We start from the raw sequence: 12,353 nt of genomic DNA, 5'->3' as shown, positions 1-12,353 counted from the left end.
ATCAATCAGGTTCTTAAAAGAAGAATTTTAATTAAAGAAATGGTAAAAAAACACCTCTATAAAATCTGGATGGTAAATACCTTCCAGGACAATCAGATTCAAAACACAGAGAATCACTCTAGGCAAAACCTTAAGTTACAAAAAGACACAAAACCAGGAATACATATTCCCCCAGCACAGCTTATTTTACAAGCCATTAAACAAAAGAAAATCTAACGCATTTTCTAGCTAGATTACTTACTAACTTTACAGGAGTTGTAAAGCTTGCATTCCTGATCTGTTCCTGGCAAAAGCATCACACAGATAGACAAAACCCTTTGTCCCCTCCCCCCACTCCAGATCTGAAAGTATCTTGTCCCCTCATTGGTCATTTTGGGTCAGGTGTCAGCAAGGTTACCTTAGCTTCTTAACCTTTTACAGGTGAAAGGGTTTTGCCTCTGGCCAGGAGGGATTTTATAGCACTGTATATAGAAAGGTGGTTACCCTTCCCTTTATATTTATGACAGTCTGTAAGAATGGATCCAAAGTAAACCAAAATGTGAAAATATTTTAATAGCAAATAAAAAGCTGATTTGTCATAATGCAATCTTTTAAGATTGCTGAATAGAAAAATAGACTTAGATTATTATGGGGCTACAGACAGATTAAGCAAATTGAGGAGTTTTCCAAGTACATGATCATTACCTATATAAGTAGCCCAGATCGCACTTACACTTGTCTCAACTGGGAGTAATTCCACTAAGAATCTAGCCCAGTATCTCCCTGCTGTATCTTATTTCCCTTCAGAAGATTACCAAAGTTAAAGATAGAGATGTAGAGTAGTTTCTTCTTAAAATGTTCCCAATTTTACCTAAAATAAGCATATGAGGTTACCTCTATTTGTAGGTACTTGTACTTGTACTTGTACTCCTCGCTATTAAATTATAAGTAAGGCTACAGTTATGTCACAGAGGTCACTGAATCCATAACTTCCAGAGACCTCCCTAACATTTTCTGCTTTAGCCCCTGGGGCTGCGGGACCGGAGCTGGCAGTCAGCAGGGCCCCAGCAGGGTTTCAGCGACAGGGGTCCCCCTTCAGGGGTGGGGGTCCAGGGACAGTTGACAGCCTCCTCAGGGTTCCAGCAACCGGGGACAGCCTTGCAGGAGGGAGAGGGGGAAGAGAACCCTGCAGCTCCCAGCCACCACGGTGGTGGGGTAAACCATGGAGCCGCAGCAGCAAAAGTCACACACAAGTCACAGCTTCCGTTAATATTTGTTTATTGCTTGTGAGCTGTCTGTGACTTTTGCTAAAAATAACCATGACAAAATCTTAGCCTTAATTATAAGGAAGACTCTGAACACTGCAAATACTATGTACCCCTAACACTGACTGTTATCTAAAGTAACCGGTAAGATTTTAAGGGTCATCACTGTATTATACCATGTTATCCAGTCCATCATTCTGCTGGTTCCCCAGAGTGCATGAATAACACACACAGAAGACAGATGGCTGCTTGCAGACTGTATCTTTGACAACTTTTGATAGAGACTATGTCATTTGATGAATTACTTGGTGATTCATCGTAATATAATAAAGAAGCATACACAACCATACAGTACATCTCACCTATAATTGTATGACAATGCACCACAAATTCTTTTTTGTTAAAATTGTTTGGGTCTACTTTTTTTTGGGCCAATCAGCTATTGTTTAGAATGGATTACAAACACTTGTCTCAATTTATAATGGTCTGTTGTAAATTAATTATCAAGTATGTTTTACAGAGCACGGAGATGCCTGCATTGTAAGTGACCTTAAATAGTCTCTCTTTAATCCCTGGTCTACACTACGAGTTTAGGTCAAATTTAGCAGTGTTAGATCAATTTAACCCTGCACCCGTCCATACGACGAAGCCCTTTTTTTCAACTTAAAGGGCTCTTAAAATTGATTTCCTTACTCCACCCCCGACAAGGGGATTAGCGCTGAAATTGGCCTTGCCGGGTTGAATTTGGGGATACTGTGGACACAATTAGATGGTATTGGCCTCCGGGAGCTATCCCAGAGTGCTCCATTGTGACCGCTCTGAACAGCACTCTCAACCAGATGCACTGGCCAGGTAGACAGGAAAAGGCCCGCGAACTTTTGAATTTCAAATTCCTGTTTGGCCAGTGTGGCAAGCTGCATGTGACCATGCAGAGCTCATCAGCAGAGGTGACCATGCAGAGCTCATCAGCAGAGGTGACCATGATGGAGTCCCAGAATTACAAAAGAGCTCCAGCATGGACTGAACGGGAGCTACGGGATCTGATCGCTGTATGGGGAGAGGAATCTGTGCTATCAGAACTACGTTCCAGTTTTTGAAATGCCAAAACATTTGTCAAAATCTCCCAGGGCATGAAGGACAGAGGCCATAACAGGGACCCGAAGCTGTGCCGCATGAAACTTAAGGAGCTGAGGCAAGCCTACCAGAAAACCAGAGAGGCAAACGGCTGCTCTGGGTCAGAGCCCAAAACATGTTGCTTCTATGATGAGCTGCATGCCATTTTAGGGGGTTCAGCCACCACTACCCCAGCCGTATTGTTTGACTCCTTCAATGGAGATGGAAGCAACACGGAAGCAGGTTTTGGGAGGAGGAAGATGATGATGATGAGGTTGTAGATAGCTCACAGCAAGCAAGCGGAGAAACCGGTTTTTCCAACAGCCAGGAACTGTTTCTCACCCTGGACCTGGAGCCAGTACCCCCCAAACCCACCGAAGGCTGCCTCCCGGACCCACCAGGCGGAGAAGGGACTTCTGGGGAGTGTACCTTTTAAAATACTATACACGGTTTAAAAGCAAACATGTTTAATGATTAATTTGCCCTGGTATTCGTGGCTTTCCTGGATGTACTCCCAAAGCCTTTGCAAAAGGTTTCTGGGGAGGGCAGCCTTATTCCATCCACCATGGTAGGACACTTTACCACTCCAGGCCAGTAGCACGTATTCGGGAATCATTGCAGAACAAAGCATTGCAGTGTATGTTTGCCGGCGTTCAAACAACATTCGTTCTTTATCTCTCTGTGTTATCCTCAGGAGACTGATATCATTCATGGTCACCTGGTTGAAATAGGGTGCTTTTCTTAAGGGGACATTCAGAAGTGCCCGTTCCTGCTGGGCTGTTTGCCTATGGCTGAACAGAAATGTTCCCCGCTGTTAGCCACAGGGAGGGGTGAGGGGCTAGCCACACGCTGCGGGGAGGCAAAATGTGACCTTGGAACGAAAGCGCATGCGCTATGTATGTAATGTTCACAGCAAGGTTTACTGTGAAAGAGTGTACCCATTGTTCTATAAAATGTATCTTTTTAAATACCACTGTCCCTTTTTTTTCTCCACCAGCTGCATGTGTTTCAAGGATCACAGGATCTTCTCCTTCCCAGAGGCTAGCGAAGATTAGAAGGCAAAAAAAACGCACTCGCGATGAAATGTTCTCTGAGCTCATGCTGTCCTCCCACACTGACAGAGCACAGATGAATGCATGGAGGCAGACAATGTCAGAGTGTAGGAAAGCACAAAATGACCGGGAGGAGAGGTGGCAGGCTGAAGAGAGGGCTGAAGCTGAAAGGTGGCAGCAGCGTGATGAGAGGAGGCAGGATTCCATGCTGAGGCTGTTGGAGGATCAAACTAATATGCTCTAGTGTATGGTTGAGCTGCAGGAAAGGCAGCAGGAGCACAGACCACTGCTACAGCCCCTGTGTAACCAACCACCCTCCTCCCCAAGTTCCATAGACTCCTCACCCAGACGCCCAAGAACGTGGTGGGGGGGCATCCAACCACCCAGCCACTCCACCCCAGAGGATTGCCCAAGCAACAGAAGGCTGACATTCAATAAGTTTTAAAGTTTTAAACTTTTAAAGTGCTGTGTGGCCTTGTCCTTCCCTCCTCCACCACCCCTCCTGGTGCTTCTCTCCTCCACCACCCCTCCTGGGCTATCTTGGCAGTTATCCCCCTATTTGTGTGATGAATTAATAAAGAATGCATGAATGTAAAGCAACAATGACTTTATTGCTTCTACAAGCGGTGATCGAAGGGAGGAGGGGAGGATGGTTAGCTTACAGGGAAGTAGAGCGAACCAAGGGGTGGGGGGTTTCATCAAGGAGAAACAAACAGAACTTTCATACCGTAGCCTGGCCAGTCATGAAACTGGGTTTCAAAGCTTCTCTGACGCGCACCGCGCCCTCCTGTGCTCTTCTAACCACCCTGGTGTCTGGCTGTGCATAACCAGCAGCCAGGCAATTTGCCTCAACCTCCCACCCTGCCATAAACGTCTCCCCCTTACTCTCACAGATATTGTGGCACGCACAGCGAGCAGTAATAACAGTGGGAATATTGGTTTTGCTGAGGTCTACTCGAGTCAGTAAACTGCGCCAGTGTGCTTTTAAACGTCCAAATGCACATTCTACCACCATTCTGCACTTGCTCAGCCTGTAGTTGAACAGCTCCTGACTGCTATCCAGGCTGCCTGTGTATGGCTTCATGAGCCATGGCATTAAGGGGTAGGCTGGGTCCCCAAGGATAACTATAGGCATTTCAACATCCCCAACGGTTATTTTCTGGTCTGGAAAGTAAGTCCCTTGCTGCAGCAGTTCATACAGACCAGACTTCAGAGTTCCTGAAGATGCGAGCGTCATGTACCTTTCCCGACCATCCCACGTTGATGTTGGTGAAACGTCCCTTGTGATCCACCGGTGCTTGCAGCACTATTGAAAAGTACCCCTTGCAGTTTATGTACTCACTGGCTTGGTGCTCCGGTGCCAAGATGGGGATATGGGTTCTGTCTATGACCCCACCACAGTTAGGGAAGCAAACTAGGGAAGCGTTGCAGCAAAGCCATCTACTATGACCTGCACATTTCCCAGGGTCATTCCCTTGATATCAGCTGATCTTTGATTGTGTTGGCTACTTGCATCACAGCGGCCCCCACAGTAGATTTGCCCACTCCAAATTGATTCCCGACTGACCGGTAGCTGTCTGGCGTTGCAAGCTTCCACAGGGCTATTGCCACTCGCTTCTCAACTGTGAGGACTGCTCTCATCTTGGTATTCTTGTACCTCAGGGCAGGGGAAAGCAAGTCACAAAGTTCCATGGAAGTGCCCTTATGCATGCGAAAGTTTCGCAGCCACTGGGAATCGTCCCAGACCTGCAACACTATGCGGTCCCACCAGTCTGTGCTTGTTTCCTGAGCCCAGAATCAGCGTTCCACCGCATGAACCTGCCCCATTAAAATCATCATGATGCCCACATTGGCAGGGCCCATGCTTTGAGAGAAGTCTGTGTCCATGTCCTCATCACTCTCGTCACTGTGCTGACGTCGCCTACTCGCCTGGTTTCGCTTTGCCAGGTTCTGGTGCTGCATATACTGCTGGATAATGCGTGTGGTGTTTAATGTGCTCCTAATTGCCAAAGTGATCTGAGTGGGCTCCATGCTTGCCGTGGTATGGCATCTGCACAGAAAAAAGGCGTGGAACGATTGTCTGCCGTTGCCCTGATGGAAGGAGGAGCGACTGATGACATGGCTTACAGGGTTGGCTTACAGGGAATTAAAATCAACAAAGGGGGTGGCTTTGTGAAAAACAGAATGGCCCCCTCGAGGATAGAACTCAAAACCTGAAGTATAGAACTCAAAACTGGGTTTAGCAGGCTGTTGATTTCACGGAGGGAGGGAGGAGAAAATGAATACAAAACAAATCTGGTCTATTTCTTGTTTTGAGCCACTTCATCTATCTTTATACATCTTTCTGGCAGCAGACTGTGCAGTATGACCACTAGTCATTGTCATCTCCTGGGTGCTTGGCAGAAGATGGTTCAGTAGGACTGCTGGCCATCATCTTCTGCTGGCTGCTGATTAAAAGACAGTGCACTGCCGGTAGGACTCAATCGCCATGAGACGAAACTTAAAAGGGAAATGACCTGGCTGAGTCACTCCCATGTTTGCCCAGGCACCCCTGACTTCATCGAGGTCGCTTAAAAGATCACCCAGGACTACGTCGACGATGGCTACCAGTCATACTGCACTGTCTGTGGCCAAAAGGCAATAAACTGTTTCTGTGTAGCAATGCAGTACCGCGTCTGCCAACACCCAGGAGACATATGGTGACAGTTAGCTGAGTGAGCTCCATGCTTGCCATGGTATGGCGTCTGCACAGGTAACTCAAGAAAAAAGGAGCAAAACAATTGTCTGCCCTTGCTTTCACGGAAGGAGGGAGGGAAGAGGGGCCTGACGATATGTACCCAGAACCACGCACGACAATGTTTTAGCCCCATCAGGCACTGGGATTTCTACCTAGAATTCAAATGGGCGGCAGAGACTGTGGGATAGCTACCCACAGTGCAACACTCCAGAAGTCAATGGTTACCTCGGTACTGTGGACACACTCCGCCGACTACATGCACTTAGAGCATTTGTGTGTGGACTTTCTACAAAACTGACTTCTATAAATTCGACCTAATTTCGTAGTGTACATACCCTAAGTTTCTTTAGGTCTCTGTTTCCTTGCACACTGATGTTTCTTCTGACACAGTACTGTTGGTTAAAATTAAGGAATCAAGGAGAAGAAATGGGATGTTTTTAAATGTTAATGCATGCATTGGATTGTGCAGTCTGAGAAGTAGTTGAAGCATCAAGTACTTATTGGTTCCTCCTGTAATTTATCATTTAGATACTTTATACGCTGTCAATAAATGTAGGGTTGCAGTACATCAGAGACAGAGTTAAACCATTTGGATTTTTCATGGACTTACTGTGCACTGAAACTCTATTACCTTTTAGTAATGCTGTCAGGATAGCTAAATCAATGTCCTGGTGTCCTTCTGATCCCATGCGAAATACTGTAATCTGCAATTTTAGAAGACAATGTCACTGTCAGAAATTTGTTCAGTTTTTGCTCACATAGAAATTAAATCAGTGAAGCAATTTTGATCTCAAAAGACCACAATGGCTGCAAAGTGATTATCTAACCGTAGTCATAGAGCAGTAAGTATATTAGATGGCATTAACACAAATAGGATTTCTGTGCCATATAATTCACCACAGTAAATGGCATTAATGACCATACAGCAGAATCTAGCCAGAATCTTTTGAGTGAGAGCTACAGGGCCAAAATTAAGGAGGAAATTATATCCTTCTGTTAAATTAAAATTAGATTTGTCAAATTTATTACTGCACTGGAGTTAATCAGGGATGAATTTGGTCCAGTAGGCTTATCAGCAGAGGACAGAATTGATGGAGAATGACCCTTGATGTTTACCATTCAAACCACAACCCTACTCAGTACCATGATTTCAGACTGCAGCAAATTAGTTATGTATACTCCAGATTACACATTATAAAGCACAAATAAGATTTAGAATGAGTTCTGAGGTAGGCTTGGTCATGTGGTTTCACTCTCCCAGCCATAAAATATGGAAACTTCTGAAGTGGATATAAAACTGAGTGGCTTCTGGTGACGAGGCATTAACATCTTGTAATGAACTAATGCAATTCCATCACTGAATAGTGATAGAGCTGGACCCTTCTTTTATGTCAATTAAGTCCTAGTTAAGACTTGGGTTAAACATTTACAAATGTAAACTCTCTTGCTCTCTCCTTGCTATGAAGAGTAAAATGCTTGCTGCCCACCACCATTCACCCCCCTGCCAGTTGTGATAACAGCAGCAACAAGCACTCCATCTTGTGTGCCATTTATCTACTAACACATTAGATGTCATAGCATCAGTTTTATATCAACTTTTTCCAATCCCCTGTAGCAACTGACATTGGATACCTCCTCCAAAAAGCTGTTCATTTGTCATCACTCAGTTCCCTTGAAGGGTACCATATTGTGTTGCAACACTGATCCAAACTAAATCTCTCAACCTCTCCCTCTCTTCCCTACTTACACTGGCAATTGAACAAAACTTTTGTCTGTCAGAGGTGTAAAACCCCTTCCCCGCAAAAGACAAAAGTTTTGCTGAGTTGTCAGCAGAAGCGCTCTCCTGCTGACAATGCAAATGCGTCTGTTGGGGGTGTAAGTTTTTTTGTCGGCAGGAGAGCCAACAAACAGCAGCTACACTGCATGACTTTTAGCGGCACAGCTGTAGTGACACAGCCATGTCGCTAAAAGATATGTAGCGTAGACAGCCTCAGTGTCACCTTGTCTCCCTGTTACAGCTCACTGACAACTCTCATGACAGTTCCTGATAGCTCATCCCCTGTTAAGGGTCCCTAACAAACAGTCCAAATATAACTGTGGGCTTTTGCTACCTGAAATAATTGATCCTGAAATCTCTTATGCATCTGTGTTCTAGGTTCAGTGCCTACAATGTGAAAGCTCGTGGTATAAATTTGCCTCTTAATTCTTGAGGGTGACTATTGTTCTCATATAAAGAGAGGAGTTAAAATAGGGCTGTATTGTGGGCAGACACTGTGAAAGCTTCCTCACGCAGTTCTGTCTATGTATCTCACCTCTGTTATTCCAGTCCTGAATCCCCAACTACCTTTGCCAAATTGACAACAATTATGTCCTTTGCCGGGTGTCTTAAGAAGTGTTTAAACTCAGGTGTGTCCTTGCTGACCATTTGTTTTAAGGTGGCCAAAGGATAAAGTTTGAATAGTTGTAACTCTGACGGAATAAAATGCCAGAAAGCTGGGCTACTATGTGTAGAGTCCTCATTACAGAACCAAGATGACTTTTTTTTAACCAATGCCAGCAGTTTGTCGTCATCAAACCAGGTGGCTTCAGATTAAATTTTTCCTGAGGTAATAATTATAGGTTTGAAGAAAAAAGCTTTTGGTTTGGAGCAATATTTTATACAACTATATTGAACAGTAGACCAGCAATATGTGAAAAACTGTCAGTAGCACAGATGACTTTTGTACCCTGCTGCAATGTGATTTCTGTTGGGCTGCTGTAATTCTTAGGCTATTAAAGAACAGAGCTGCATGTTCCTATCAACTTTTATTTGGAATACATCTGCACCTGTCACTCTTTTGTTTTTTATCACCTCTCTCAGAGGTGCAACAAAAAGGATAACGAAGCCACACAAAATAATACCTGGAAGAGACAGGAAGGTGAGAGGTAAGAGAGGCATGCCTAGGTAGGAATCAGGAGTTGCCCTAATACCCAAGACTAAGGGCTGTTTTCACCTTCTCAGAGATAAAGGATGAGGTTGTCAAAGATGAACTGCACTGTTGTTCCAGGTTTATATTTGTTTAGAGTGGCTGTGAAGAGAGAGTAGTCATAAATTAGAGATTTTTACATATGCTCTGCAGGGCTCTGGATTGTTTAGATGTCCATCAATTCCCACACTCACAGGGATGAGCATGTAGGGCCAAATCCTGAAGACCTTACTCAGGCAAAACTCTCACTGAGCCTGAGAGGTGCAAATTCCCAGTAACAGACTGAAATAAATCTGAGTTACTCTTGGTTGAGCACCTTTCTGAAACAGGTCATTGACTAGGAATGGTCTTTAAAAGACTTGTCAAATGTTATTAAAGAGCAACCGCACGTAAAGGTCATTTGAGGAGCACACAATTCCCATGATACTATTGTGGCTTTTGCTTGTTTTGCATGACCAGTCTAATGGAGACCTGTCAATTAACCTGTTAAGAGTTACCATCTGACAACTTTCTTGGTGCTGACCAAAACGCTTACCAAAATGACCAAAATGTTTACCAGTTCCTCAGAAATGGTGCTAGCAAAGTTTTAGGGTAAAATTATCAAAAGGGCTTAAAGTGATTTAAGAGTCTTGGTATCTTTCCCTTTCAATGGGGCTTAGGCTTACGATGATTTTGCCCTTTGCCTTTTCTTTTTTAAAGCCTACCACAGAATTACAGAACGCAAACAGCCTTGATTTCTGTCCTACAAGAATGAAGAGAGAACAATTGAACATCCCTAAAAACAGGAAACATACATTCTAAAGCAGTGGTTCCCAAACTAGGGGTGCTGCTTGTTCAGGGAAAGTCTCTGGTGGGCCAGGCTGGTTTACCTGCCACGCCCATAGGTTCGGCTGATTGCAGCTCTCAATGGCTGTGTTTTGCCGTTCTCGGTCAATGGGGGCTGCGGGAAGTGGCGCGGGCCGAGGGATGTCCTGGCTGCTCTTCCCGCAGCCCCCACTGGCCTGGAGCGGCGAACTGCAGCCAGCAGGAGCTGCGATCGGCCGAACCTGCAGATGTGGCAGGTAAACGAACTGGCCCAGCCCTCTAGGGGCTTTCCCTGAACAAGCGGTGCCCCCAGTTTGGGATCCACTGTTCTAAAGAATTTACTTACAGAGCTAAACGAAATAAATATATATTAAATTATATTTCAAGAAAGTACTATGTGCCTGTACTTGAGACTGCATTATTTTTAATCTGTTAAGAGGAAAAAAGGGAAAGATTTATGGTATTACACAGACTAGTATTGCCATTCATCTGCTAACTGGAAAAAGCGAATTACTAGTCTAGACTCAGGATTTCACATTATGCTGACCTGGGTTGAACCTCATCTTTAAACAGTTTTCCATTCTTCCAAGCATGGCTGAAACTGTATTAGAGAGAACTTCTGTTTTATCTACTCAATTGTTTCTTTTGGCCCTGAAAAATCATGTTATTTTTCTGGTAGAAAGAGAAAAAAAATCTTCATTTTCCCTCTAGATTGAGCCACATTATTTTCATTTGTAGCTGGCTGTTTGAATCTCTGTTAACCTGAAAAGAAAAGGAGTACTTGTGGCACCTTAGAGACTAACAAATTTATTAGAGCATAAGCTTTCGTGAGCTACAGCTCACTTCATCGGATGCATTTGGTGGAAAAAAACCTGAGTTCTTTTCAAGAAAAAATTATTTTTGCTGTCTTTTGTTGTTGCTGCTGGTTGTTTCTATCTTCTGGAAATGCTGATACTGTTTATTAACATGCCATGACTCTTCCGAGAACTAGGTTGAGGCTAGAGAACAAGTGCAAGTTACAATCACAGCACAAGCCTTTGTTAAGTGAATGAGAGTTTGTTTTCTCTTTTTAAATCATTTTTCTTGTCTTCACAAAAGCAAATAGCCTATTTGAGAAAAACGCCTTAAGAGGAGGGCTGCCCAATAATGCAGTTAGAGTTTCTGGACCAAATTCTATCTGACACTTGGAAACAGGAGCAATGCCTCCCCATTTCCAACAATGGGTGGCACTAACATGCTGTAAAAGCAGCAGTAATGTGCACCTGGATGATTGCTGAGTCTAGCTGTATGCATAGTCCCCGTGCTGCATCCTTGTTTTTCTCTACGTAAAGAGCAAAACATGTATTTTCAGTCCAGATTATTTATATTTGACTTTAGTGACAGAATAAACATCCAATCTCTATAAGAGAGAAAGCAGAGTGCCTCTCATTGTGTAGGATCAACAGTAATGTTCTTTAGGTGAGGAAGCAGGAGGAAGGTGTAGGAAGATCCCATGTGCAGCACGGAACACAGTTTTGCAGGGCTCCTTTCATGTTGCCCTGGGGCAAGGGAAGGGGCAGACAATGGGAAGTCATACAGTTTGGATCCACTAGCCAAATTCCTATATGAGCTTGATGGGGAAAGGACACACAATAGCCGCCAGAGAATAAATGCAGTGCCAGACAGGATTTTCCCCTCTTTGCTCCATAAAACCTGCCATGTACATGGACCAGGATTCACCCCTAAAAATATTAGGAAAAGAAAAGTCCTGCGAAGGTCCCTTTCCCCACTAATGTGGATTTTACTGAATGCACGTTAATGTGATCAGGATTAACCTCTAGAGACAGCTAGCTGTGTTCTAATCCTTCTGAGGAAAGAGTGCTGGGAAGTCACTGAGCCAAACCAGATTGTCACTATAAGGACAATGATCGCAGCACATTGTGATACTTGCCAGCTGTAATTACAGTCCAGCAGGGTAGTAAACTCATTTTCAGGTAAGGCAGGTAGAAACCAAGTAAAAAGGGGACAGAGGAAAGGGCAGGATAGAAAGCAGTTAAGAACAAAAACTGTCCTGACTCCAGAATTCTTAGCCAAAGCACTCATTTTAAACCAGCACTGTTTTTTTCCAAGCGAGAACCCCTTTCTTCCTTGACTGATTCCCTTTTTCTTCCCCTTCTCTGTGTGGTTCTGCCTCATCATAGTAGGTTTTATCTAATATGATGTGCCCCATTGGTTAACAGCCTTCATTGTGATGCTGCATTGCAATTCTGCAAAATAAAGTAGGTTGTTTTGTTTTAGCTCAAGGCATCCTAGCAAATAGGGAACATTCAAAAAATGACTTACATCCCCAAAAGAATGTGTGCTATATCAGGAGGTAAATATACAGCAGTTCCCAGATTATGTGTGTGTGTACAACACATACTTGCTGTTTTGCAGTGCCCATGTGCAAGGCACACAG

At 44.1% G+C, this 12,353-nt stretch overlaps 1 protein-coding gene across 5 annotated transcripts in view; it reads right to left on the bottom strand.

Annotated features, from left to right (window-relative positions):
* TRPM3 (transient receptor potential cation channel subfamily M member 3) overlaps positions 1-12,353 on the bottom strand; it is a 412,959-nt gene that overhangs the window by 86,839 nt on the left and 313,767 nt on the right. For all 5 annotated transcript variants that reach the window (XM_043514673.1, XM_043514672.1, XM_043514674.1 and 2 more), the window contains exon 9: positions 6,778-6,850. In XM_043514673.1, the coding sequence (XP_043370608.1) occupies positions 6,778-6,850 (73 nt within the window). The remainder of the gene's footprint in view (positions 1-6,777; positions 6,851-12,353) is intronic.

The sequence above is a fragment of the Dermochelys coriacea genome, chromosome 5, assembly GCF_009764565.3.
Source record: "Dermochelys coriacea isolate rDerCor1 chromosome 5, rDerCor1.pri.v4, whole genome shotgun sequence".
Classification (NCBI taxonomy): Eukaryota; Metazoa; Chordata; order Testudines; family Dermochelyidae; genus Dermochelys; species Dermochelys coriacea.
The sequence above is the reverse complement of the archived record's forward strand: the minus strand, read 5'-3'. Positions and strand labels throughout refer to the sequence as shown.